The 27,660-nt window shown below is 41.8% G+C and overlaps 1 protein-coding gene across 2 annotated transcripts in view; it reads left to right on the forward strand.

Moving 5' to 3' along the window:
* REL (REL proto-oncogene, NF-kB subunit) overlaps positions 1 to 27,660 on the forward strand; it is a 43,665-nt gene that overhangs the window by 11,603 nt on the left and 4,402 nt on the right. For both annotated transcript variants that reach the window (XM_075035400.1, XM_075035399.1), the window contains exons 2-5: positions 4,895 to 5,037; positions 8,400 to 8,548; positions 12,901 to 12,992; positions 24,463 to 24,603. In XM_075035400.1, coding sequence (XP_074891501.1) covers positions 4,945 to 5,037; positions 8,400 to 8,548; positions 12,901 to 12,992; positions 24,463 to 24,603 — 475 coding nt within the window. In that variant the 5' untranslated portion in view covers positions 4,895 to 4,944. The remainder of the gene's footprint in view (positions 1 to 4,894; positions 5,038 to 8,399; positions 8,549 to 12,900; positions 12,993 to 24,462; positions 24,604 to 27,660) is intronic.

Here is a 27,660-nt window from a genome sequence, read left to right on the forward strand (position 1 = left end):
ATAAGGCTGTTTGGTTTCTGAATGGATCTTCTCAATCTTAAAATTGTGCTGCTAAAACGTTTAGGTGTTAAATAAGAACGTGGGTCTCCTATCTGGGCTAGAGGCGTCGATAGGCCAAAGACTCTGTGACGGTCCACAGGATCTGTTCACATAGGAACTTGCCTATGAGAATGGAAATGAATAAGAAACAGAGATGGCATAAACACGAAGTAACGTAGATAAGGGATCGTGCATTGACTAATTACAACGAAAAGCACAATTAAGTTTTTTTAGGCTAAATGAAACTGAACTTGTCATCTTCTCAGTTTGTGTCTCTTTGGTATCTTTCTTAAGACTTAAAAAAACACCAAAAACTTATACTTGGCAGTATTAATTAGAATAGCATTTCTAGAGAAAGATGTTTTCCAGCCTCAAAATGCAGCTGTGTGTGTTCTGTTACCACTTAACAAAGTATGAACTTTCACTCCTGCTAAATATGTAGGTGTGCTAACTATCAACAGAGAGAGAAAACAAGTGGATTTGTAGGGAGGCATCTTTTAAATGTTACCTTATATTTTAGAGTGGCAAAACTGAAGCAGGAGATAGCACTTCTTTCTTTCTTTCTTTCTTTCTTCATGTCTTCATATATTTTCAGTGTAATTAGGAACCAGATAAGGAATTTTTCAGTAGGGGAAGTTCATAACTTCCTGGTACTAGTTAGCTTTTGTAGTTGTGTTTTTTGGTTTTTTTTCTTCTCTTTTGGTTGCTGTTCTGTAACATAATGTAACACAACAGTGAAGAGGAAGTTCGCGAGCAGTTATGTTTCTCTGTTAGAATCTGTACAGTTTATGGAGTCCTAGGTAGACTACAGCTTTCTAAAACAAGAATTTACACTTTCAGTTATTTTAGACTGAGCTAGAATGTGCTATATAACAACTCTTCTGCCATCGTCTCTTTTTGCCTGAGGTGTTGGAGAAGGCTATAAGCGTATAGATTGTCTGCTCTTGCTTTTCAGAAACGGCTATTGCTGTGGAGGACGTAGGGTCAGCAGTGATCTGTACAGAGCAGTGACATCAAAGTTGAAGGGCAACACTCCTCCCCTGGGCGTCTTGCTGCAGTCACCTTGGATCACAGGGTTTCGGGTGATACTTTCACATCTTCCACAAAGACCCGCAGCTGCTTTGCTTTCACATGCAGATGTTGCTGGAGAGTCTGTTCACAGGGCGCTCCTAGTTCTGTGAGAAAATGACAAATTGTGTAGTCCTTCCAGAGCCTTTGAGCAAAGGGAGGCGACGAAACGTATGAACCCTTGATCCCCTTGTTGCTTTGCTTGGTGGCAGCATGTCAATGCTTCCTCCCTCATGGCACAGGCCACGTTAAACTTTAAACCAGCCCTGGTTTCTCCTCGTGGAGAGGTCTGATGGAAATGTTGTTTTGAGTTTTTGGGATTGTCCTTTTGTTCCTTTTTGTATTGCGCAAAACAGATGAGAATAAACCAACCTTCAGTTCTTGAATGAGTATAAGCTGGCTGAACTCCTGGAGCTGTTACTGCTTTTATCTTTTTTTCCTTGCGTATGTAATTGGGATGCTTGTTCTCCTATATTCTCTTTTAAATTATTGAGTGCAGTATTCAGGGTATGGGGGGGAATAAACAATTTTATAACAAAAAGAACAAGAGGCAGGTTGTAATATGTAGCATAATGTTTCTATTGCTAGCTTGTGTATAGGCAATTATAATTAACTACAAATGCAAGTTAAACTCTTAACCACTTAGATGAAGGATCAGCTAGATTTTTGCTTTTCTTCCATTTCAAATGGTTTTCCAAGTAGTTGTGGGTAGGTAGGTAATATGAGTAGCTGTGTGTTTCTCTTCCAGAATTAGCAAAAGAGAGTTTGTTTTTTGACATAGCTCTTGTTTGTTTGACAAACACAGCAAGACCCGAAGAGGGCAGGTCTTTAGCAACTGTGTGGGAACTAACAGGCCTCTCTGTGCGAGAGTAGATTGTGAAATAGTTAAGCCATGCTACTTCACAAGCACATTGCTGATTTACAGAAACGGGGAACACTGAACAGACCTCCACTTTGCTGCAGAGTGTTGATAATACCTTTAGTTTGCACAAACACTTTTATGTGTTTTCTCTCTACACAAAATGTGATGACACCCGTAGTCATTGTAGAGATGATAACATGATTCTTAAATAGAGTGAGAAAGAACCAAGATAAAATGAAGTTTAATGTTTAATCTCTGGAGGCTACTGCGTCACTGAGCTTTACTTTCCCACAAACACACCTGCTGTTAAGCAGTGGGTTTGCCTTCAATGACATTTGTTTCAACCACAGCCCTGTAAAGATCACTGAGCCCAGAGTTTTAAAATAAAGTGCTCTTAATAGGTGAGAAAAAAGCCCTTTTAAGCAAGTTTTAGTAGAGCATGAAGGGAAATTATTGGTTAAAGCAGAGAGAGTTAAAGACTTGAAGTGATTGTGTTGTGTAGTAGTTTCGAAGAGCAAGGCTCTAGCTAGTTTTGACAAATACGTAATGTATGTGGGTGTACTGTGCGTCTGGTTAGCAGCTATGTAAGCATGTGCATCTCCAAAGTAAGATGATTAGTAGGCACTTTGCTGCAATTTTGTCATTATAACTTCTAAAATAGATTTTTAATTTACTATATGGATATGTGCCTGTATTTGCGGCATAGTGTATTACGTAGGAACGGGAAGGTGAGATTCTTTTCTCTCCTCGGTGGCATGATGGAAATGGGAGGCTGACTGACATGCAGCAGTCGCTCCTCACTGCTGGCAGAAATCCTCTGTTGTCTGGTCTGCTGGACTGTGCTGATAAATACAATAGTATAAGTAAACTTAAGTGTGAAAGTTAAATAGCCATACACTGGTGTTGTGATCTTGGTTTTGTGAGAAGCTCAGACTTCTGCGCTCTCTTTGAAAACAGCTTTATATCATTGCTAGGCTTTTTTTGTTATCAATGCCTGCCCCCCCGCCCCCACTCCCCTTTGCTGGACTTGCTTATTTTCTGGAAAGAGAAGATATGCAAAACTTACCTAAAGGAGGGTTAGGTGACACCTGGGAAGTATCTAGAAAAGGGACCATCCTTGTAAGTAACTGGACCTAGAGTAGTGGCTAATGTGTATTTAATGTGACAGCTTACGGTCTATTTTCAGAAAATTATTTAAAATCTACTTGATGGGAGGTGATCAGTTTAGATATTGCATTTTGATAAATTGTTAGAAGGGAATATAGAGAGTCCTAAACCGTAGTTCTCAAATGTTTGGCACCAAATACAGCCTGGAGCTGAAATGCATTGTGCCTTTTAAAAGGCATTCAGGTTTTGAAAAGGCACAGGTGTTGTTGAAGACAATTCCAGCATAAGAGCTGCTTTTGCGTACTGCCATTCCACAGCTGTCTGTATGTGTGTTACAGTTGAAATGTCACCTTGGTCTGACCTGAATGCACATCTTGGAAATGTAGTTCTTTCCATCCCTTCTCTACTTCTCTTAATGACTTTATCTTTTAGGTTATAATATTTTCCTACTTTGAGTATGAACTGCTGCAGCACTGGAAATGTTTTGCAATCAACAAATCCCAGGCATAAAGTTCAAGCTTTGTGTTGGCAGGTATACCAAAATCGTTGTAGGTGCAACAAAAGAGAAGCTTTTATTATGGAGTTAAAACTGGAATCCACCTCTTTGCCAAAACTCATACGCTATGGACTCATAGGCTGTATAGACCTTGGGCAAAAGGAAGTTGGGGATCTTTTACTCTTTTAGCACTTTCAATATATTTAATGACTATTTTGCTTATTATGTTGAAGTCCAAGCACTTTTTTTCAGTGCTGTGCCACAGGATGTTGCCTGTCATGTTTGTTTGTGATGCTCAACCTTGCTTGAGTAGGATGCTATTATATAAAGATGACAGAGAGCTCAGTAGACATTTCCATAAGCTACGTTCTTCTGATCGTGCAGCACCATGATGATTCAACTTCTACAATATTTACTTACCCTCTTGTTATTTGTTTTTCACATGCCATCCCACTGTTGTCACTGTTTGATTGACTATCCTGTTTGATGTTCTCAGTGAGATATATTAAATAGCTTGTTACTGTCTGGCAATAAAACATAATTTGAAAAGTACTTACACTCTTGCTAAGTTAATGTCTTTCTAACTCCCCCATTTAAGAATTCTGCAGTCTCTTGTTCTTGTCTATCACTTGTGTTTCCTGAAAACCTCTTTTTGACAACTGCCCAATAGCTTTTACTGAGGTTTCTTTGTCTGGGGAGATACTGCAACTAGAAGCTGGCCTTGTGGGAGGTGGGCAACTCAAGATATGGAATTCAATACCAGCAATCAGGTATTTTCTGAGCCCATGGTGATGGTATTCAACCCAGTAGGGTTGTTTTTGGTGGGGTTTTTTTGCATAATTTGCATAGTTTCTGCTTCACTGTAAGAGGAACCAAATCAATCAATTCTGAGGAAACATCTTCACTTTCAGAGGACATTTAAGTGAACATAGTACTGACAGTACCTGTGCTTTGAGAGGACAACCGTTCCTAAAAGCATATTAAAATTAAAAACATCAGCCATTCCTGCAAAATAATGATTTGTTTTCTGCTGTATAAAATCCTCTTTCATCAGACACATACCCTCCAATAGCTGAAAGAAGCAAAGTTCTAGGTGAGACAGGAGGGGAGGATGTGGTTTGCGAATTACTTAGATGGCATTGACACCTGAGGCTTCATTTAAAATCTGTTCTCTCCCTTCACCCTCCACCTTCAATGTGTGCATGTACATAAAAAGAAGATGGTAATATCAATCCAAAGAGTCTAAATTTTCTAATTCTTATATCTTCTGCTGCTTGTTAAGTTCTACTGTGTACTAACGTTGAAAATGTTTTGTTTTTAAGGTGGCCCTGAGCCCTACATTGAAATATTTGAACAACCCAGGCAAAGGGGCATGCGTTTCAGATACAAATGTGAGGGAAGATCAGCAGGCAGCATTCCAGGAGAACACAGTACTGAAAACAATAAGACGTTCCCTTCCATACAGGTAAATACCGCTTTTATCCATGAATTACCATTGCCCAGATTAACACTGCGGTGTTAGCACATTAGCTATGTGTTGAACTTGGTGCAGTAAATAAAATACTTTTCTTTTCATGTTCTGTTATTCTGTCTTTGGCATACAGATGTAGTTGCAACAGAGTGGAAAAAGAGTTCTTTGCTCCTAGCCATTAAAAGATTTTGTTTCAAATTTACAAGAGGAGGAGACGAGGGCATAGAGGTAGTTAACAAAGCACTGGTAGAGAGGGAACTCGGTGAAGTTACGCATTATCAGGGAACCATTCGTTATTAACTTTTTCTGTACACACGTTTGTTCTGGTTTCATAGCTATGTGACTTGGGGTTTGTTTTTACTATTTGGACTGCAGTATCAATTTTGGGAGAGCTTTGAAGGAGTTTATGTACAAAATTTGAAAAGGCTTTGAAAAGCTGCTGGGCGCAACATGAAAGAAGGCACTTTGTACAACCGAGCAAAGTAAGAAAGTGACTTGCAGCCAGTGATTTGGTGATTAGGCTCTGCAAAAGAAACTACCATGAAGTATGTGAAGTCAGAAGGGGATACAGAATTTAAAAATGAGCTGAGAAAGGGGAATTATGTGGTCAGAGCACCTGCAATGAAGACGAGTTGGGTGGTTGCGTTATGGATAGGTTGGGAAATCCAGAATGAAAGGATTCAGAGTAGCCTTAGCAGGTACGATCAAAGCAGGGACAAAGATACAGACAGTAGAGGTGGAATGGATGGAAGCACTTTGGCAGTAGCTTTCATATGTGGGACAAAGGAATATGTCAGAGACCCTAGACATGTAGGGTAAGGGAGAAGAATTTCTGGTCTCCTATTTGAAGTTTAGTTGCTAATGTTTCCTTGAACTCTTTCAATTTGGAAAAAACTTTCAGAGATGAGATTAGAAGAGAAAGCTCAAATACAAATGGGAAGTTAAGCGCACTTGCTATCTTGAAGTACACTACAGTGCCCACGAACAGAAGCTGTGTATCTGTGTTTGCAGTGTGTGCAAGTATTAAAAAAAAAAAAAGTACAGCTGAAGATGGAGTCTCTGGAATCACAGCAGAAAAAGAACAGATACAGAGGACATGAAATCTGAAAAATATGAGATGTGTTAGGCTGAGGCATAAAAGCTCTTTAAGAAGAGGGAGAGTCTGAGAAAGGTAGTATTGGTAGTCACGTGTTGGGCAGCAGAGTGAGCCTCTACTACCTAAAGCAACTGTGGAAGCTGGCCTAGCTATGAAGCCAGAATTACTAAGGGAAAAAGCAAAGAAGGTTCAGCCCTTGACTATCACAGTGTCAGATTTGGTTAAGGAATGCAGGAAATGGAAATCTTGCCAGACTTTTTTTTTTCTTCTCCCCCCCCCCCAGCGCTCTACCAATTGAACGAGGGACTACGTAGGCAGTTGGCAAAAGTAAATACTTTCACAGCCTCTCAGCCTAAGGCTGTGTCAGGGCACAAGTTGAACAGGCAGTATAAGCCCTCGATTCCTCTTAGCCAGGACTGTGCTGCCCATGAAGGCCAGCCAGAACCCAAAGGGAAGATGGGACATGGGTAGGTGACCGTGCAATCCTGGCAAAGTTTGTTCTTTTTTAAAGGTGACTGTTGATGACAGAGCTGATTGTTACTGATAGCAGGTGATTTCTAGGTGAATTCCTGCCTCCCTGAAGCCCATAGGAGGCTTTAGTGCTGATTAGCTGCTAGGGGAGTCCCCTCTAGAGATGGAAACATCAATGAGGATGAGAACAGAGAGCCCAGGAAGACATTAAATTTCGTGGTGTGGTTATGATGAAGAACATCAAGGAGGAACTGGAGAATCGGAACAGGCTACATCAGGCTTCAAGTTCAAGGGACTGGGTGTGAAATGAGGGAGAAATGATGTAATAGTTGAAGAAGGTGAAGGAGTGGTGGCATTTTTATTTTAAGAGTAAAAAGTAACAGTTGCTTGTATGAAGGCCAAGAAAGGAGCCAAACTGGAGACTGATGAAGCTAACAGATGATGGAAGCTAGAAGAGTACAGGTCAAGTCAAAGGTCTGAGGTGTTGGCCAAAAAGGATATATGATGGATCCTTGGGGTCTCAGGAGGAGGAAAGAAAGGGCTGCAGGAGGAGAGGAACAGTTAGTTATAGGGCAGGGGAAGTGGAGGAGGAGAGCTCGCCTCCACACAAATGGGTGCCTGAGCGAGCCTTGTATTTGCTTTCAAGTTGTTATGCTTCAAACAATTTAGGCCAAACCGTTTTTTGTTTGGGTTTTTGGGGGTTGGCGCTTTTTTTTTTTTTTTTTTTTTTTGTACACTCACCCACACAACCCTGGGTGACTTCACTGGTAGCTGTCAGCATAAGGGAAGACTTTTATGCACCTGAGAAATGTGTGCTGAATTAGGCTGATGACTGCTGTGAAGGCTCTAGTAGGAGCTTGAGAATTTGGTGCCCCCCTTCCTGAATGTAAGATTGAATATTCATCGGAGAATTAATTAAAAAAAAATAAAAAAAAATAATTAGACTTCATAGGGGATTATGTCGTGCTGTATCTGTTAAGATCCTCTTTTACTACTTGGTGTTCCATGCACAGGTAGTATCTTTATCCCTGAAGCTTTAGGAGTTTTTTCCTCAGATCTTTGGAGCTGGACCTGTCCTTCAATAAGCATTTGTATGTGGTCACCTACATAGAATTTTGCGTCTTTCATTGTAAGGCTAGGTATGGTAATGAAGTATGTCCTGTTACGTTTAGTCTTAAAGCATTACAAGCTGGTTTAGGTCTAAGCTTCTGTATTACCTCTGGTCTTTTGCACAGGGATGAATTCAACTCGTATAAAAAGCCCTGGTAAGATGGTGAAGCAATAGATCTCCACCCTCAAAAACACCCAAAAAACAAAACCACCAAAACAAAAGAGGGAAAGAAAAAAAACCCCAAAGATTCTTTAGAGCCTTACAGACTTCCTTCCCATTCTTGCAGTAGGGTAGTTTAAGAGAACTGAATGGATTGAATGTCAAATACTGGCACTAGCAAACTTTTATCATTACAAATAACCAGCTGCTCTGGCAAAACTAGCAGGTGAAGTATGTTGGTTTACTTTGTGAAATAGATGAGATATGCTTTTGCAAAAAATTTTCACTTTTCAGATATTTTGCCAAAAAGTTGGCGTTTTGGTGTAAAATGAATGGAACTGAAATGGAACGAACAAAACTCCTGAATAGTCCTGGCTTTTACGAAGCAATAATGCCATTTTCTTAGCTGTGGTGTTTCTCCCATAGAGTATTTTAGGATAAAATGTATTTTCTGTTACATGTGGGGACTTCACTAGCCCTGATATCTAACATCTAGAAAATATCTCACATTTTTTGTAGATTCTGAACTATTTTGGAAAAGTCAAAATAAGAACTACATTGGTAACAAAGAATGAACCCTACAAGCCACATCCTCATGATCTGGTGGGAAAAGACTGCAGAGATGGCTACTATGAAGCAGAGTTTGGGCCAGAACGGCGAGTCCTGTCGTGAGTAATGGTGTTGCTTGGGTGTTTGATTCATTATGCAAGTGATTTTCTAATCTTATGTTTTAAAACTCTGGCTAGTGATTAAAAGAGCAATTAGTATGCTGTGTTTGCTGAAGTTTACCAATCCATCTCAGAGAGAGGACAACTTCTCTTTGAAGTATTTCCTCCTTTTTCAATACTGCACACACTTATCTTTGGTCTTATTCTTTTCCTATCACCCTTTTCTCTCCTTCATTTGTTCTCCCAAAGTCTGTCTCCTTTTCCTTTTTCCCACTTGTTCAGTAACACTTCTTACTCTTGAGCATGACTCTCTCTCCTGGATGTGAAAATGATGAGTAATGGAATGCGTAACAACATCATTAGAATTAGTACTTCACGGTGATTAGGGAAGTTCACGTCTTCCATGGGAATTCTATTTGGACTTTCTGGAAACTGGTGGAGAAAGTTTGTACTGGCTGAGTATCATGTCATTTAGAAGATAATGGTTGTGACATGTCTAGAAACGTGTTGGTAGCTGTCACTGTTGTTGCTGTTTGTTTGGGTTGGGGGGGGGTGTTGAGTAAAAATACAGATTCTGCTCAGGCCCAGCTCTGTAGAGCAAGCATGCCGGGGAAGGATCTACTTGTGCATGCAGTAAGGAAAGTTCAGGCTGTGTGCGTGATGTGTTTCTCAGTGCTGTTCAGAGAGATATTAAGAATATCTAAAATACAGTTGTATTTGATGGCATTTCCTGTAAGTTCACCAAGTCTTACATAATAAAGTAAAAGCAGAGTAAACTGCAACAAATGTTGAGTGATGATTGCCGGAGAGGGGAATTTCGAATTGGTAAGCTGTTTGTGGTTGACAGTTTGCAATGTAGTAAATTTGGAAGTAGGCTATTGCTTTGGGGTAAACATAACTGAGCTGGGAAGAAAATAAGGTAAATATTTCAGTGTATAAGTAGCTCTTACACACTGCTTTCAGGCTGGTGGGATTCTGTTGATGTTAGTGAAATTACTCCACGTTTACGTGGGTTTAGTCAGTAGAACACTATTAAAGGAGAGAACTGAAGACGCAGTCTGTTTGAAGATGATGATTGCCTGATGGTGAAATACACAGTTGTAATAGTGAAGATGCTTCTTCAACATACAGCCCAGGCTCAAGTGATCATGAATGTGGTGCAGCATATTCAGGTGGCACATAGCATGTTGACTGTACTGCCTTTTGCTGTTAGAGATGCTAACAAATTTATTAAATTTTTTTTTTTTTAGCTCTGTTCACAATGCTGTCCTAATTGGCAAATGGTAGAAAAGGATTAGTAAATGTAATTTGTATAACTTTTCCGCCACTGTTATACCTCTCTGGAAAGGTAGGGCTGTCCCTTCAGGCACTTGCCTTCCATCTTGATTGTTGTAACCTCATCCTCGTCGGCCTTCCTGCAAATGGAGTTCCTCTTCACCTTGTCTAAAAGGCAGCTGCAAATACCTTAAACTGTTAAGGGACCTTGCACCTTCCTCTGACCATCCATTCACCAGCTTCCCCTTTGTCTTCTCAAATGAAGCTTCCGCACCTAAGGTCAAAGGATGTCTGCTGTTCCAGCCCGTCCTACTTCCTGCTCTCAGCTCTCTGCCTTCTGATCCGAAGCAAAAAAAAGCCTGATTGCTTAACACCTTTTCTGGTTATGTATTACGTTCACTGGCTGCAGGAAGACACTGATGATTGTTTTTCCTCTTGGCGTTTTGCTGTACAAGGTTAAGCGTGTAAGCACACGGCAGGCTTGTGGAGAGGCCATTACAGGATGCAATGCCAAAAAGCATTGTGATGCTCTGCAAATATTTATTTGCAAATTTTGATTTCATCTCCATTATATGTGTGCATCAAATCCTGTTCTTTGACATAATGCATTTCACTTAAGGCACTTGTGATTGTTTGCTGTATCTGTCAATTCTTCTCAATATCGTTAGGTTATAAGCCTCTCAGTTTTTAACAAAATAGTAAGTGGGCTACTTTCACTTTACCAATAATACGAAACTGTAAGCTTCAGTTGAGCTTGACATGGGAGATCGTGATGGGAGGAGGCTCGAAACATTCTCTTTGAAATGTTTCCAGCATCGGTACACTTTTTTTTTTTTCTTTTTTTTTTTTTCCCCCCAATCATTGGGTGGTTTAAGATGAAAGAACAGTATGATCCATAATTGGATCTGGATGTTTAAAGTAATTTTCCTTTTTGTGGCTAGTGATTCAGTCTTCACATTCTTCTCTTCGAGTCCATGTTAGAGAAAAGCATCATGCAATACTAGTGAGCAGGAGAGGTCCTCTCTTGGTAGTGGTTCTGGCTGTTTACTCTTGCTAAGCATCCCAAATGGAGCAAAAATCCAATTTTACTTTTTTTTTTTCTGCAGAAGTGGAATTATTAATCCCAGATTTTGGGCTGGTCTGAGTAATTACTTCGCTTTCTGCTTATTTAAAGTTCCCCATGTAGTCCCAGTTGAACAAAGTGTTTTGTTCTGCCTGTGGTATAATGATCTTTGTACTGCTGCCTAAACTTGATCAGGGCCCTCCCTGGCCAAAACATGAAGGCAAAAGTATGAATGTTGGAGCCTGTGTGACTGCCTCTATACTCAGATTTTTACTTCCTAGTTTGCTATCTCTCTACATGGATGATATCATAGTTTTTAAAAGTGTTTTTCTTTTTTTTTTTTTTCTTCTCTCTTCCTACTTCTCCCTCTCTTTTCTCGTTATCTTGCTTGCTTCCTGTCAGCTAGCGTTGATGTGAAACCCCACAGCCTTGCTGGGGTTCTCAACAGTTTCTCCTCTGATCTGGCCTTCTGTTTAGTGATAGTTAAGTCGACACTTTCACTGTGACAGCACATGTTTAAGAAAATGTTTATAATCTGAGAATTACAGGGCACTTAAAAGCCTAGTTTCTGTCCATGAGAGACTTTGTTCATAGTGGTTGAAAGGTGCAGAGTAATGGCTGTCAGTCCTTGCACAGCTGGATAAAGCTTTTGTTCAAGGCCAGTTCTACACAGGTACTTGCTTGGTAACTTACAGTGGATGGCTGGAGCGCCTGGGACTGCCAGGTGGCTGTAATACGGAACCAGGCATGTTCGTGGACTTGAAGCGTGCTTCAGACTGAATCTGCAGAATACAGTGGGTGTTCGGCAGGGGGGGGCGGAAATTAATATGTGCTGTGACCAAGCCCTAAAAAAAGTACTACCTACAAGACAAGATAGAAATAGGATTGCTCATCAAGGTGCGGCGCAAATCTTGAATGTCAGTAGCCACGTTATGTAGCCAGTGTGCTTTATTGAATTATGAGATGCTAGTACCTTGTATTTTCTTGTAGGTCACTGTATCAAGTTCAGGTTCAAAAGGAAGCGTATGCATTTCTCCAGTGAATAAAGGTTCTGGAAGTAGACCAGATGGCAGAGGATTTGGGAACCTCTGAACAGAGCGTATTGGGCACGGGCAAGGGAGCTTAAGGAAATGAAACTTAACATTTTGCTAGGATAGTCTTGTTCGGAGCAGGGAAATGTAGAACTGTTCTTAAGCGCGTTGGCGGGAACAAGGAGTATCTTTAGGTGCATTAAGGTGGTTTTTTAGGCATAGCTAAGGCACAGAACGTTTGGAGTTTCAAAGGAAGGGGAAATAGCTGGTACTTCTGGAGAAGGATGCCTGCTGGCATGACCTCTCTTCTGAGCTTAGTGTAACATCATGAAACACGGATTTTTTTTTTTTTATTTTTTTTACTTCCTGCTTTACATCCACTCAGCTTTGATGATGTCATGGTTTTTCCATGTGGGAAAGAGTCAGCTCGCTTGGGACTCCCCCCACCTCCTGCATCAGGGTGACCTGCACTTTTATGCAAATAAGGAAGAGCTGCAGCTCTTCAGAACTTTTCCATAACTGTGTGAGATTTAAAAACCTGTTTAGACTTGTTTCAAAAAAAAAACTTTAAAAAAGTGTTTGAAATTTACATTCCCTGATAAAAGCAGGAGAGCAAACCCTTAACTAATGCGAATCAGCAGGTTTATTGATAACAAAAATAATTGTCACTTTAAGTTACCTGAGATTGAGTATTTAACTATTTAATTACTGTAGGTTTACTGAGGAGTAACAATTTTTAATATAGAAATAGCTATTGTTAATAAAGAATAGAAATTCTTTAGAGTTTCATTTCAGTATTTTTCATCTCTGTTTCTGCTCTTATTTTAGAAAAAAATGCATCCCTTCTTTTCATCCTTCTCAAAATAAGCTCTTTTTTTTTCATTTCTTAAACTGTATGTTATCACACCAACATCAAATAATTTATTTAATATTCTACACTGAAGATTTTATTAATTGCTGAAATCCTGCCACATGTGCTTCAGTTTCCAGAATTTGGGCATTCAGTGTGTGAAGAAGAAAGACCTGAAGGAATCAATTTCTTTACGAATCTCGAAGAAGATTAACCCTTTCAATGGTGAGTAGAACTCAGCTGGTTCATTTTGCAGGGTGGTAGGGTTTTGTTTGCCCTGCCTTTGCTTTTGTGGTGGAGCTTTATTTTCTTTTTTTGAGAAACACTCTTCCCCTTCTGTGTCCCTCCTAGTCTTTCCTCACTCTCATCACATGACGAATCTACTTGGATAGTTGCCCCTTTTATTTTTTTTTATTTTTTTTTTTTTATCACCAGCAGCAATGTGAGTTGCTGCTTGGACAGAAGCAATGGGATAGCAGCAGAAACCTTCCCTGGAAACTTTGACAAGTACCTTGGGAATTGGATTCCCCAGTTCTGGCAGCTATGAGGATGAAAGACTGAATTAGTGTAACTCTGCAACAACTTAAACCAATTTAAGTCTAGCTTGCCACCAGCCCGTCTCGTCTCTTGTTGCAACACTGGTGTTTGTGACCCCTCGGCCAGCCAGTTCAGGGAGCTGATGGACTCCTTGAATCATAGAATCATTTAGGTTGGAAAAGACCTTTAAGGTCATCGAGTCCAACTGTTAACCTGACGCTGCCAAGTCTCCCACTAAACCATCTCCCTAAGTGCCACATCTACGTGTCTTTTAAAGACCTCCAGGGATGGGGACTCAACCCCTTCCCTGGGCAGCCTGTTCCTGCTGCCCCTCGCTTGATTTTACAGCACGGGAGCTGGTACAGGCACTCAAGAAGTCCACCGCAGTATTGGTCTTAGTCAAGTCCAAGGCAAGTTGTGCTGCTACGGAACCACACCTGTAAGGGCCTACACACAGGCTGCAGTTTTACATGACAGCAGATCTGTGGGTTGCTCTCAGAAAGAGTCATTCTGCTCTTCCCTCCATCCCTGGTCACACACTCCTACTACTTTCCTCACACCAGATACAGAGGCCGCGTGGCTACACGGTGAACGGACTCAGCAAGTTGCTCCAACGGAAAACTAACTTTCAAAAAAAAAAAAAAAAAAGTGTTTTCCTCTCAGATCAACTTGCTAAAGCAATTAATCTCACAGCCACATAATTGCAAAGTTCAACACACAGAGGGAGTGGGGAACACACAGCAAATTGTAGGGACCAACACTTGCAGCATGCAGGCACAACTGGGAGGGAATTAGATGAAAAGCATAAATACGCCCAATCTGTTAGCTAAGCATTATGAATGTAGTCATGTATTTGCTTAAGTGTGGCAAGAGCTTGGATATTTTCCAAATACTTTTTTTTTTTTTTTTAATACCCACAGAAGCCTTGCTAAAGTCAGGTAAGACCCTTCTTAGAGAGTCGAGAGCTAGATTTCTGGCTAGCTTTAAAGTACATGTCCCTGAATTAGGAAAAAAAAGAAGCATGTTGAACTTATCTAAAACATTTCTCATTCTGTAATATCTTTCTTAATTTTAGAACAGCCATTTGGAGTCAGACTGATGGTCCTAATGGCCCATCTAAACAATTATCCTGGTTTTGATAATGTATGCATGCAATAGCATCTGGTTTTGCATTTTAGTCCATCAGCACAGTTTAAACAGTTTAAGTGTTTTAATTATGTTACCTTGACTCAGCCAGCTCTGCCTTGATTTCAAACAAAAAAGGGGAATGCTTCTGTTCAGCCCTCTTGGCTTTCTTTTACTCCATAAATAAAAAACGAGTTGATGTTTTCTTTTGATGTCGTGCAGTAAAAGAACGTGATAAAATGCCTTTTTGTACGTCTATTTCAACAAAGAAACTTTAGCAACCACATAGCTCTGTTCCTAGTGCTGCTGAGCATAGTAGTGAAGAAACGTTTTAACAAAAATCATTTGACAGCAGATTTTTAGTGGTTGGCACGTAACTCCAAATTCACTAATCATTTTTGGGCAATTACAGCAGGTTGCGCTTGGTAGCATCAGGGCAGATCCTGGGCTGCTTTCCACCAGTCCAGCAGCAGAGGAGACCACCGCCCTGCCCTGGCAGCCCGGGAGAGCCTTGCGTGGGTGACGCGCAGGGCAGCACCCTGCTCTCGGCAGGGCTTGTGCTGAGAAGGGGCCGCTGGCAATCCCCAGCCTGCGTAATTGCCTTTCGGCACTTGTTAACGTGTCAGCACAAAGCAGAGCCGCTTGAGAATGGCCTCCAGCTGCTCCAGGGCAGTCCCATGCTAAGTAGAGCCCAGAAAGGCATAGGACCAAGGCCTAATAAAACGGGATTAGTGACAGAAATATTTTTATATGTGTACTTAGTTGATCAAAACAGGGTTTTGTTAGAAGCAGTCACTGCAATGTTCGCTGCTTGATAAGATTGAAAGTTTTATGTATGGATTTAGTTTGTTTTTCAAGGTCAGAAGAGTATCGCTACATTCTCCAAGATTGCACAGGCTGTATTGTATCCATCCTGCATTGTGCTTTATGTGTCTTCAGAAAGGTGTCAGACTTTTCTATTTAGGATGGTTTGGGGTGAGGTGCATCCTCTAAGCAGGTCGCAAGTTAGTGTTACTCATTTCTTGTGTGAACGTCATAAAAGAAACTTAATGGAGCTGAAAACTAGCCTTCAGGGTGTTTGTGAGTTGGTTGGTTTTTCTTTTTCTTTCCCACCTTTGGGAACAGTGAAACAGTCCCTGTCCTGCGTCTCCTTTCAGGGCAGAGGTTCAGTATTGACCCTATTAACAGATGCAAAATGCCTCCAGCTTGCCAGCATGTGTATTACTTGTCTTGTCAGTAAGGAATGAAGTAATAGCAAGGCGTGGGTCCACAAAATTGCATTCTAGACTTCCTTGTGTAAAGGGAGCATCATCGTCCAGTGAAGCCCAGGTGCCACAGACAACTGGGATGGCAAAGGGAGAGTTGAGCACTAACACAAATTCTGTGGTGGTGTCATCCCTCCTCCATGCCTTCCAGCATATGGTATGGACACATGCTGAATAAGGGTCATAATTGGCAACAGTAGGAAGTTGCTTGGTCAAGATGTATGGGTTTTAAGATCGTTTTCTCCAGCACTCTTGCCTGTACTGTTGGAGCAACTGCCGTCTGCCTCTGAACTCCTGAATGATTAGAAGTTGGTGTTTGCAGACCATGCCATGTGCCTAGCTGGAGCTGTCTGCATCTGAGTCATTCTGCAAGTGTACCTGTAAGGCTGTTTCACTATACGTTCTCCACTATTACTATTAGCTGGCAGCATTTATCCCTTGTGTTGTGGTTTAACCCCGGCCAGCAGCTAAGCGCCACATAGCTGCTCACTCACTCCTCTCCCTTCTTGGTGGGATAGGGAGGAGAATTGGAGTGGGTGGGATGGTAAAACTCATGGGTTGAGATAAGTTTAATAACTGAAATAAAATATAATAATGATAATTTTAATGAAAAGGAAGAACACAAAAAGAGAGAGAAATAAAACCCAAGAAAGATAAGTGATGCACGCTGCAATTGCTCACCCCCCACTGACCGATGCCCAGCCAGTCCCTGAGTAGTGATTGGCCCCACCTGGCCAACGCTTCCCAGTTTATATACTGAGCATGACCTTCTCTGCTATGGAATATCCCTTTGCTAGTTTGTGTCAGCTGTCCTGGCTATGTCACCTCCCAGCTTCTTGTGTATGTCCTCGCTGGCAGAGCATGGGAAACTGAAAAGTCCTTGACTTAGGATAAGCACTACCTAGCAACAACTAAAACATCCATGTGTTATCAACATTATTCCTCTACTAAATCCAAAACACAGCACTGTACCAGCTACTAGGAAGAAAATTAACTCTATCCCAGCTGAAACCAGGACACCTTGTTAAGTTCAGTACAGGCTGTACAAATTGTGTGCATTCACTTGGATTCAAGTCAGACAACTTGCACTCAGGTTGCTCCTCTTGCGTTAGCCGAGAGAGAGAATCACTGTTTCCACACCGTCACCAGATGTGTTCATGATCTGTTGTGTTCACAAGGTACATCCCATATATTTTTGTCCTTTAATAAGCTAAACAGTTCTAGAAATCTGTCTCGTCTCTTATCCCTGAGCTCGTCAGGGGAATGGTGCGCAGTGGCAGCCTAACGTGTAAGTAGGACTCCTTGGCATGATGATGATATAAATAGCACAGCATCGAAGGAGTAGAGTTACTCCTCCAGTGGAGCTGGTCCACGTCTGCTTTCTAGGGTGTTTATTTTCTTTTAGTAGCTGTTGAGTTGTGCCATATCCTTGTCTTCCCATGTACTGTCTGATGTACAGCCAACTCAAATTAAAAGAAGAGCCAGTCTTCAGTTAAGAGCTTTTGTGGGTGGGTGTGACTTGACATAGAGACAACAATTGAGTTAATAACAGCTCAAGTTAATTATCGATGAGAAAAAGCCCTCAGTGCGTTCTTTAAATTTAGGAGAAAACTGTACTTGGCACAGTATTACAGAGGACTAACCTTTTTCTAGCCAAAGGGATGACAGCATGAAAACCTTAGACTTGTCTTAGAGTGAGAAACCCAGAGCATCGTCCCGTTTCAGGCAGTTGATCAATAGGGTATAAATAGGCTTTCCCTGGAGCTTGACATACACTTAAGGTTCCTGTTCCTTTGTAATTGCTCTTGCTAATAAGCATTTAATTAATTTTTAGGTTCTCCCCTGCACCCCACTACTAGCTCGGCTCCGTTTGCCTCCGCAGTCTTTCCTTTGCCGTTTCCCCTTTCTGCCCGCGAGCAGCTGACCCCGCGTTGGCTTCGCGCTCGTCACAGTCTCCACGACACCTCCCCGGCCCCCCCCGCACGCCTCCGCCATGCGCCCGGGCTCGTCCCCACACCAGTCACGCTCGCTTCCTGCCCACGCGCGCCGTCACCCTCTCCGCAGCTTCCCTTGCCAGCCCCTGCACGACCGTGCTCGTAAGACCCCCTCTTCTCCCACGCCACTTGCCCCTGTCGGCCGAGTTCGGGATCCCCCCCCCCCCCCATTCCAGCCCCCTTGCTGCAGGGGAGTGCCTGCTTTTCGGGGGGGGGGGGGGGGCTTGTAGGGCCATGGATTACATGAGCAAATAAGCAAAGTATTAGGAACCAAAAGAAGGCTCTCGGCGAGAATTCAGGAGTTGGGAATGGTTTGAAAGTGGAAAGCGTCAGAGTCCTCTGTAGTGAGTGCCTTGGATGTCACAAGAAGCTTTCAACTTCTGTCCTTAAATTAAAAGAAACGTGTAACCCCCCAACTAAATTCTCAGGCTGAAAGTCTTGGTAAGTGAGAGTTTGCATCTTTTTAATAGGCACAGAGCAAATCCACTTGAGGAAAGCTAAACGTCCTAACACGACTTTAGCTTTTGCCTTTGGAAAGCTCTTTGTTCTTTCGTTCCTCGTGTAAATGATTCTTGCTGTTTATGCTGAAATGTGTGTATTAACCTAAAGGACAGCCCCTTTTCAAATTGTTTAAAAACGAAAAGGAAGATTACTGAGTAGAGACACAAAAAAAGCTGACTTCTTTTTTTTTATGCTATAAACAGAAACTGCTAAAAAATGTGTTAGAAATGTACAGAGTCTGATGGATGTATTTGCTTAAATCAGTTCCAATTTTACCTTTCTCAGATTGAACTCTAAACAGGAAAAGAACTCATTCAGAGAAACATTGTCTAGATAAAACAAGGACTGAGTTTCGAAAGTTTTAATTTGTATTCCCAGTTCTTCCCTTGGCTTTTGTATGAGGCCAGGCCATTCACCTTCCCTGCATTTCTTTCTTCCGTAAACCAGGGAAATGTAACCGTAGTAGTTTGGGCATTTGTTGACTGTAGGTTAGCATCTGAATTTTACAGTCTTTTTGCATGAATCAACCCCCTTGAGTTTTTGCTTTTTTAAAATTACTGAGTGTTGCTGATGCATGTTCTGTTTATAGGTTCATGCAAAGGTTTCTTTTTTTCTGCAGAATTGATTGAAACTTACCTTTTCATGGATCACAGAGGTATAAAGAAGGCATGGGTCTATCGGGAGACAAAACATGGTGCTGCCATGGTCCTTCTCTCCCCTTATTCTCAGCTTCTCCCTCCCAGCAGTAAATGGTATTTATGCCTCTGGATGTGTAGCTGAACAGCCTGGCCTGTCATCCGGTACTGTGCGTTCAGTTGCTGAAGCCCAGGTACAAAGAGAGCACAATATCCTGCTTTTGACAGCAAGGGACAAATAGGACACCAGGACATGTGCTCTTTCCTTTGTGATTGTAGTTCACTTAGAAACAGCAAATGTAGCATTAAACTAGCTGGTGAGGTCCTTTTTAGCTGCGTAGAGTTCAGCTACAGGAGGCACCGGTCAGATACTTGGGCCGTTCAGTGTGTGCTGCATTACTTGTCTGCTGTAGCCTTTCCGAAGGCTAGCTGCCGTATAGCTACACACTCACAGCTGGGGCTGCGGTGCGGACGTAGGCTGAGGGGAGTATACAGAATTGGAAGTGTACCTCCCGGGCACTGAGAGGGACCAGGGACTTGCACCCAGTTTCTCTGACTGGTTGAACCAAATCAGCACCAGCACTGGAAGAGGCAGTCGGTCCTTTCGCTGCATCTGTCTGCTTCCACCCTTTCCCTTGTGCCAAGGCTAGTGGTCCTGGGAACCGACTGACCAAAAACAAGCCTTTTCCTCTTCTTCTGGCAAATTAGCTTCACCCAGACCAGTTCCTTGATCTGATTCAGCACGTGAGAGCTAGGCCCAGCCTAAGAGTAGTGCTGGAAGTGAAGGATGGGCAGAGCCAGCCTTTTACAGCAAAACCTCTGGTACAGACCGAGTTAAACTGATCAGTGGGTATCAGGGCTAAGGCAGGTATCTTTGTACTCCAGGAGCAAAATGCTTGAGGCAAACCACCTCTGTGTCATCACTTAAATGAAACTGAACTCCCAGTGTATCCCTAAATTAAAAAACCATCATCTGCGTAAGAGAAAAGGCAGCATACAGCTCATCGTGATTATTAACGATGTGTGTTCCTGAGCGGTCTCCTTGGTGAAGCATTTTTGTTTGCGGGAGGTCATTTTCTTTGAGATCTAGCGTGGCTCATGTAGCCCTGCAGCCCCTCATGGAGAAACGAAGGTCACAAGATGTCCCTTTATGGGGTAAACGGGTATTCTCAGCGTAGCCTTCTCTGAATGTGTCACACCACATCATTTGCCCTGGAAGTTTCCATGCAGGTTAAGTTTAGATGCTATATTACCTCCGACTCCACCCACTCCAGAAGTTTCTGACATCATTAGTCTAGAAGTTGGGTGGAGGGTGGTATGTGAGGAATCTGCTATTTAATCAGGTGTTGCATTATCAGTCAAAAACCCAAACACTTCATCATTTCTCTTCAGTGTTCAGAATAAACTTTCACTTTCTCTGTAGCATCACCTTATGCGTAGACATCAGAGCCCTTAATCCCCCAGTAATTTCATCAGATAAATGGTATTTTATTGGCCTTTCTGGATGTTGGAGACTGTTAAAATAGTAAAAAACATTATAAGTTAATAAACAGGAACAAACAGGAGGCCTGATATTAATCAGCATCTTTAATTTTGTGCCCAAACTTGGACTTGCATGTTGGTGGGTTGGACCCAGAAAGTCTCCAATTTTGTCTTATAGAAGCAAATCCCAGAAGTTCTCTCATTCATTAGAAACCCAGCGGGGCATCTTTAGACTTTAGTGACCTAAATGTTGGAGACAGGGACAACCCAAACCTGATGCCTGTGTCGCGGGAGCTGCTCAGATTAGCCAGCTCAGGTTGGAAGGGGTTCATGATTTTAGCTTGCATGGGGTGTTTTTCTGCCCGCACTGCAACTGTATCAGTCTCTTCCCGTGTTAGTGGATAATGGATTAGAGAACTATTGCAAAGGTAATTATTTTTTAAGATGGGGAATCAGCATTTCTTTCAGTAGAGTTGTAAACAGGTTTATAAAGAAAGGATTTACTAGTTATTGTAGCCCTGTTCAGGTTGGACAGCTAGTACTCCCCAGGTTTGACGGTAACTCTAGATATTGCTTTTGAAATCCTATTGCCAGAATCTTGGTGAGTGGGGTTAGTTTTCTTTTACCATGGTGCTGGTGGTATTTTTATGGATTTTTTGGCATCATGCCCCATATTTACCTTGACATTTTAATTCTTCTTTAGTTTTATTTTAATTTCTATGTGTTTAAGTCGCTAAGTGTTACTTCTGAAAGCCCTCCTTCCCCTTGTAAAAGAGCTGTGCTTACAAACATTCCTTCATATACTCCTGTTGGCATAGATAACTACGGAAAATAAATTTATGCCAGGTTAAGGCTAGCTTTTTATTAGATTGGGCCGTTGCAGGAACATACCTAGATTGTTGGTTGGATTCCAGTTCTTTCGGTCGGATTCATATGAAGACAGTAAGGTGTGGTACCACACAGCAAGGAGTCAGAGGAGGAAGTTGAACTCTTGCCAAAACCAGAGTACTTCTTCCTTTTATTCATGTGTTGTGTTTGAGCCTTTTTTACCATATCTGCTCCCAACACGCTACATCATGCGACTTTTTTTTACTTCATGTGTGTAATGTCACTGGTTTCAGTAGAGCTGCTTGTGTGGAGCTTGCAGAGGTTGATGGAGTGGCTACTCTTCTTCTCCAGTCCTTTCTGTTCCCAAAATCTTCTACAGCATTTCTTAACTTTAATAACTTCAGGTTTGTCAGGTTTAACCCTGTCTGTTTTCCTTCTGTAAAGAAGTCAGTGAAATAACACGGAACGACACGACCATCCTCTGTATGGCCATACTCCAGGCATTAGTCAGTGTGTTTGTCTGCCTCGGTTTTGTTTGTTTTTAATATTCTTAAGGTGTAAACCAGCATCCGTTCAAGTTAGTGGCTACTCTCAAATCGACTTCAGAGGGAGCAAAATTAGATGTTTGTTAAAAATAACATTTTATTTTGTTTGGATGATTGTCTTTTAGGAGGGAATGAAATACGTTTTGAAATTGATGAAAGCTATGCACTTCTTTATATGAACATGGAATCTAGCTTCTATATATTTTTTTTTAAGCATGTCATCACAGGATGGAGTTGCAGCTGCCTTGTTCTCCTTTTTTGCTGTTATGTTCTTCTCATCTGGTTAAAAATAGCCCAAGAGGAATCAGTCTTGACTGAGCACTTCCTCTTTCAAACTACAGATTTTTTAAATTGTATTAAATCATTTATAAGAAAATGCAAATTAGGAGCAGTGTTTTTTGCTGTAATACAATGAGCTGTATACAGTAATTCTGTTTCTTGCAGTTATTGGCACGCCACACCTTTCCTATATCAGGTGGTTAAACAGATTTATTGGGAATTTGAGAAAGTTTGTAGTATAGAAAATTAGGCAATTTGAACATTAGCATTACTGATTTTCTCCATATCTAGCATATTTTTGCACTTGACAGAGTTCTTTTAAGCTTTAAGTCTGCTGTTATTTGTTTCTGAGGAAGAGGCTGCCACACCTGTGGAAAACGTGGCACGGGACTGGTGCTGCTTTAACCTGTGAGAGACTTGACTGCACAACCACAGAGTCCTTGCTTTTGATTCAGAATCAAAAGCCAGATCCAGATTTTGTGCTTGGCTTCTATCTACAGGGAGTTGACTTAGACAAAGGTGTTGCATCTCTATGCTCAATTTAATTTTTAAGTTTGAAATTTGACTGCCACTTGGGCTCTCTGGCTGGATCCATGTGGTCACCAGTGCCTAATACAACACAGGAACATAAGCCTTGATGCCAGAGCATCCTCAGGAGCTAATTGCCTGCTGGCCGTGATGTCAGAGCATGGATTAGACTCACCTGAGCTGCTGGGAGCAAAGTAGCATTGCACTCCCGATTATCCCTTCTGCAATCTAGAGAAGGCACTTTTTTTTTTTTATTCCCTAAATCAGGCTGTATTAAGAGGCAGTTGGGCTGCGGAGTCTGCCAAACCTGAGTTAGGCTGAACAGCTGTCTGTTCCAAACCTGTTTTCTAAAGATCCTGGTTTATTAAGTTAGCAGGTCGACTAATGAAGTGCATTAAATCATAAAACTCTGCTCTGCATACCTGGTAATACAGTCAGCCACCAACCTGCAAAGCGTACGCGGGCAGAACTCCCCTGGGCTCCACCATTTCTGAAGTCACACATGTAGTTGCTGCTTAGTTTTGTACTCACTAGCGTATTTGTCTTGAAATATTGCAGATCATGGGCTTGTAAAAGGGAAAGGTGACTTGATTTCATTTTATAGTAGAGACCAGGAAAAACGGAGATAATTCAGAGCACAAGAAAGACTAAAAATGCCAGTGGAAAGTATTCTGAGCTCAGTGCAATTATTATTTCACACTATCAAAAGGTAAAAGGAAGAAATCATTCAAGTGGGCATTGTCAGATCCCACTCATGGCAGGGTGGAGACCAACCCAGTGATAAATGTTAAAGGTCAGAGCATTGCAATCTAATCAGTACAGTGTGATCCCCAGACTTCCTATCGCAGGCACGGTGAATCTTTTATTCTTGCAAGAGGCCTTTGAAAGGGCAGGGGAAGGAGTGAACTGGAGAGGTGGTGATCTGTTGACTTGGCACATGTTCACTTTAAGTAATTGCAAGGAGTATCTAGTATCTAGCTATGCTGAACTGCTGCTTTGAACGATTTTGGAAAAGAGGGCCACTTTAAATGATTTTAATTATCAGTACTTCTACTTAAGTGAAATTAAATCAGTTTCTTATTTTGCTAGCATTGAATGTCAGCTTAATCGTTTTGTGTCAGACCTTAAAGGAAAGCGTCGAATTCAGAGAGGGCTGCTTTTCCCAGCATTGCCCATTAAGCTAGGAGTACATGAAATGTTCAGTGATGACATCCCAGGTCCTATGTCTTGAAATTAAAGCAACTGAAAGAGTGAACAACACTGAAATGCTGAGCTTGAGTTATGCATTACCATGTTTTACACTGGGAGGAGTATGTAAGGAATCAGACCTTTTCCAGCAAGGGTTTGCTTGTTGTATCACAAAGTTATATCATAATGACACCACTAATCACTATTCTTAAAGGTACAGAAGTGACACAGATGTTGATGGTTTGTGTTGTTTCGGCTTCATTCTTGCCAAAGAACTGCCTTCTGATTATTTTTCTGTCTCGGTTTCTAGAGGAAAACAATGATAATACTGTGTAGGAGAAGTCTCTCACTGTTGCAGAAAAATCTTCAGCTAGGTCCTAGGACTTCTCTGTACTGAAGTATTTCTCTTCAGCAGCGGCATTCATTTTATAGATTTTTATCATGTGCAAAAAAGAGATACACATCCAAGGAGTGACTTTTAAACTACAGATACATGAAACTGGTCTGGAAGGCAAGGTGAGGAAACCAGACACAAGAAGCAACTGGAGAATTAGGACAGTTTAGCCTTATTTGATGAAGGGAAAGCATTGCAAGGCTTCTGTATCATTTGTTGTGTACAAGGAATTATTCATGCAGCCCCTGTAAAGCTAGCACGGACTACAGGCACGTTTCGTCTGCCTTGGCAACACCATCTCTTCTACCGGTGGACGTTCATCCCCAGTTTGTTAAAGAATTACTGCTGATTTTGATGACTAATCCTTAGTCTTCTCTTTCCTTCTGCTGTTCAGTGCCTGAAGAACAGCTGCACAACATCGATGAGTATGATCTCAACGTCGTCCGCCTCTGCTTCCAAGCTTTCCTTCCCGACGAACACGGCAACTACACATTAGCTCTTCCTCCCTTGATTTCCAACCCGATCTATGACAACAGTAAGTACCAACCCAGTCAAATGTGTGTATTTTTTTTTTTCCTTTTCTCTTTTGCTTGGGAAGAAAAATGCCAGGCGAGTTTCTGAGGTCTGCACCAGTCTTCTGGGTCACTTCTGTGGCTTGGGACTGCTAGATGATGCATGTCTAACACATGGCAAGTCAGTGAGCAAATGCTCGGAACATGATCCCAGGGTGAAGTGTTGGCCCACCAGAGTAAGAATTGTCTGTTGCACCCACGGGCTCGTGCATGGATGCTTTCTCAGCCCTTGTTCACATATCACAGTAATGACTGCAAGGAAAGGCCTGCTCCTGACGTGCCAAGCGATTAAATAGTAGTGAGATGGATGGCTGCTGTAAGACTGATCTGTTTTCCAGGGATGTCCTCTAAAGCCTGTTTGTACCCATGAGGAGTCTTGCCTTTGCCTTGCGAGAGCTCTGGAACAGGTCTCGAGAGGGAGACTTATCCCAGTGGGAAACTGTCTTAATGCTTTTATATATCCCTTTTGTATCCCGGTTGGTTGTTATTTTCAGTGTATGGGTAGGTAGCGGGAGAATGTTTGATCATGCTCTGGGAGGGTGCAGACGTACATGAAACACCCCTTCTTCTTTCCACAAACCTGGACTTCTGTGTGGCTTTGGCAGGTCACTGCAGTTGAGGATTTTAGCCCTCAACATGTGTTGGACTTTACTCCTGGAGAAGACTAGCAGAAGAGCTTCTAATAACTGGAAACTTTTTGGCAGTGGCTTTTATTTCTGCAGTGAAAGTACTTCCATGCTAACTATTTAAGGTCAAGGGACACTAGTTTAGCAGAAACTGCTGAATAAAATAAGGTCTGCATTTTATCAAGTCGATGTTAAAATTGTGTTGATGCGGGCATTGCCATTATGAAAATGTTTAACATGAACCCAGGTGGTTTTGGTATTTTTAGAGTCTCTTCTAGAATTATCTAGAAGTTGGAACTGTGTGCATTGTGTTATTGAGAACCCTTGTAGTACTAAAGTAATTAGGGTTGAGATAAAATTGATGTACAAGATTTGCAGCGATGTCTCAGATGCCATTTAGAAATGTGCCAAATCATGATTACTCGTCTACGTTGATTGACGTCAGTCTTTGCTAAGCTGCTGAAATGACAGATGGCTGTGTGGTGGGGGAAGCTTGGTTTTTTAGTGTGGGTGTATGTGGGCAGCTGCTGATACACTATAGGTATCTAAAATCCTCCGTGTAACGTAGCAGCGGTGTAAATAAAAGCGCATAACTGCAACCACAAATCATAAAAATTATGCTGCTCTTGTCTGGAACAGCAGTTTCAGATCTGAATTTCTTTTTAAAATGTTAGCCTTTTTAAACCTGCTCTGTTATACAGAACTGGGTAAGGTCAGGTTATAACTTTAGATGAAATATAAAATTGTATGGTACAATGGGCTTGGAATTCCTAGGTAGTTAGAGTTCAAGCTTTCGCAGATCTGTTCAGACCAGAGCTTTTCTGAGAATCAGCTTGCATACTTTAAATGTAGTATTTTCTTCACTTTCTAATACTTTGTAGTCTCCACCTGCTTTGGATAGTAGAGATACATAATAATAATATGAACATAATATGGAGGCAATCACATTAGCAGAGACTGCAAATTTATAAAATTCAGTATTACAGGCAGCTTCTATTTTCAGTTGCTTACAACGTTAATGTTAACTGGTTTTGAACAGAAATTTCCCAAGCTGCGTATCTTACCACGCTGAAAACTCTTGGGAAAAGTCAGATAAAGCAGCTTACCGATTCTGAGAAATGAGGTTAGGGAGGACATGTTGTTCTGCCCTTGTTCAAATGATGTGGGTTTTGGGGAGAAACTCGTTTTTCTAGGGATTTGTTACCAGGGACGTGCTTTTGGGGAGCAAGGAACAGGAATTGGGCAGGAGTCACGGCGATGGGAAGGCGAGGGCGTGAACAGGGGAAGAGAGATGGGAAGTGGCATGGCGTGACAGAGGCCACAGAATATCTCTCTCTGAGGCTGGCGCTGAACTCTGTGTTCCTGCCCAGCACCGGGGCTGACAGCGGAGAGTGGTACATCCACATCTGCGTGCATTTGTGTTTCTTTCCTTTATCCTCCTGTCTAAACTCCCCTTAAAATAAAAGACAACAACCTCTAGCTTAGGTGACCTTCCCAAAAACCTGTTAAAAGGACATCAAGTGGTATTCAAGCATACAGAAGTGAAACAAAGGTAAAATTAGGCTGCTTCTTGCAATTCTCAATTTACCCTTACTGTGAAAAACGCACAATGACGCTGTCAATCATATGATTGTGTGCCATTTCTGGGTTTGTTTTGTTTCCCCTCCTTTCACAGTTTCTGATTCATTCAGCAAATGAAGTGGCATGTGTCATGTAGTAAATGAGGCTGTAGCACCCACTTCTCCTAATAATAATAGTAATAGCTGCAGATAGTAACTACGTAATTGGGATCTGGTCTGAGGTTACCAAGAGCTCTGTTTTAAGTGTAGTCTGTGTTGTGCTACAGCATACCTGTAGAGTACCGTGAAAGATCAGGCAAGAATTGACTCAAACTGAGAGTCCGAAGTAGATTTTTTTTTTTTGAGGATGACGCCATGAGCTTTGACTTTGTATTTCATCGCTGTGCCTGGAACAGGGAGCCCATGGTGGTGCCTCATGTTGCCGTGGTGGTAGGAGGATCGGTTTCTGGGTCGCAAAGCAGCACCAGCCGGATCCTCCCAGGTGAATACGTTTGGAGTTGATGTCTTGGCGTCTTATGTCTTGATGTAACAAGACGAAAACATCATGGCACGGCCTAGTTTTGTTCTGTTGACTGGAGGGGTGGAAGAAAGGGCAGTATACTATGAATATGGTCACAGCCAGTAGCAGAGAAATGATCATCAGTTACTTTGTATGTTAAGTGAAGACAGGGTCATAAAATTGGTATGGGCACACTTAAAAGTATCAACACAACATATAGGCACAGGGGGGGAACTTGAAATTCTAGAGAGAGTTCTTCCATTCTGGCTTTTTTTTTTTGTTAGTTCTTTGTTACCTCTGAATTACTATATTGTG

Source organism: Buteo buteo, chromosome 9 (genome assembly GCF_964188355.1).
Source record: "Buteo buteo chromosome 9, bButBut1.hap1.1, whole genome shotgun sequence".
Lineage (NCBI taxonomy): Eukaryota > Metazoa > Chordata > Aves > Accipitriformes > Accipitridae > Buteo > Buteo buteo.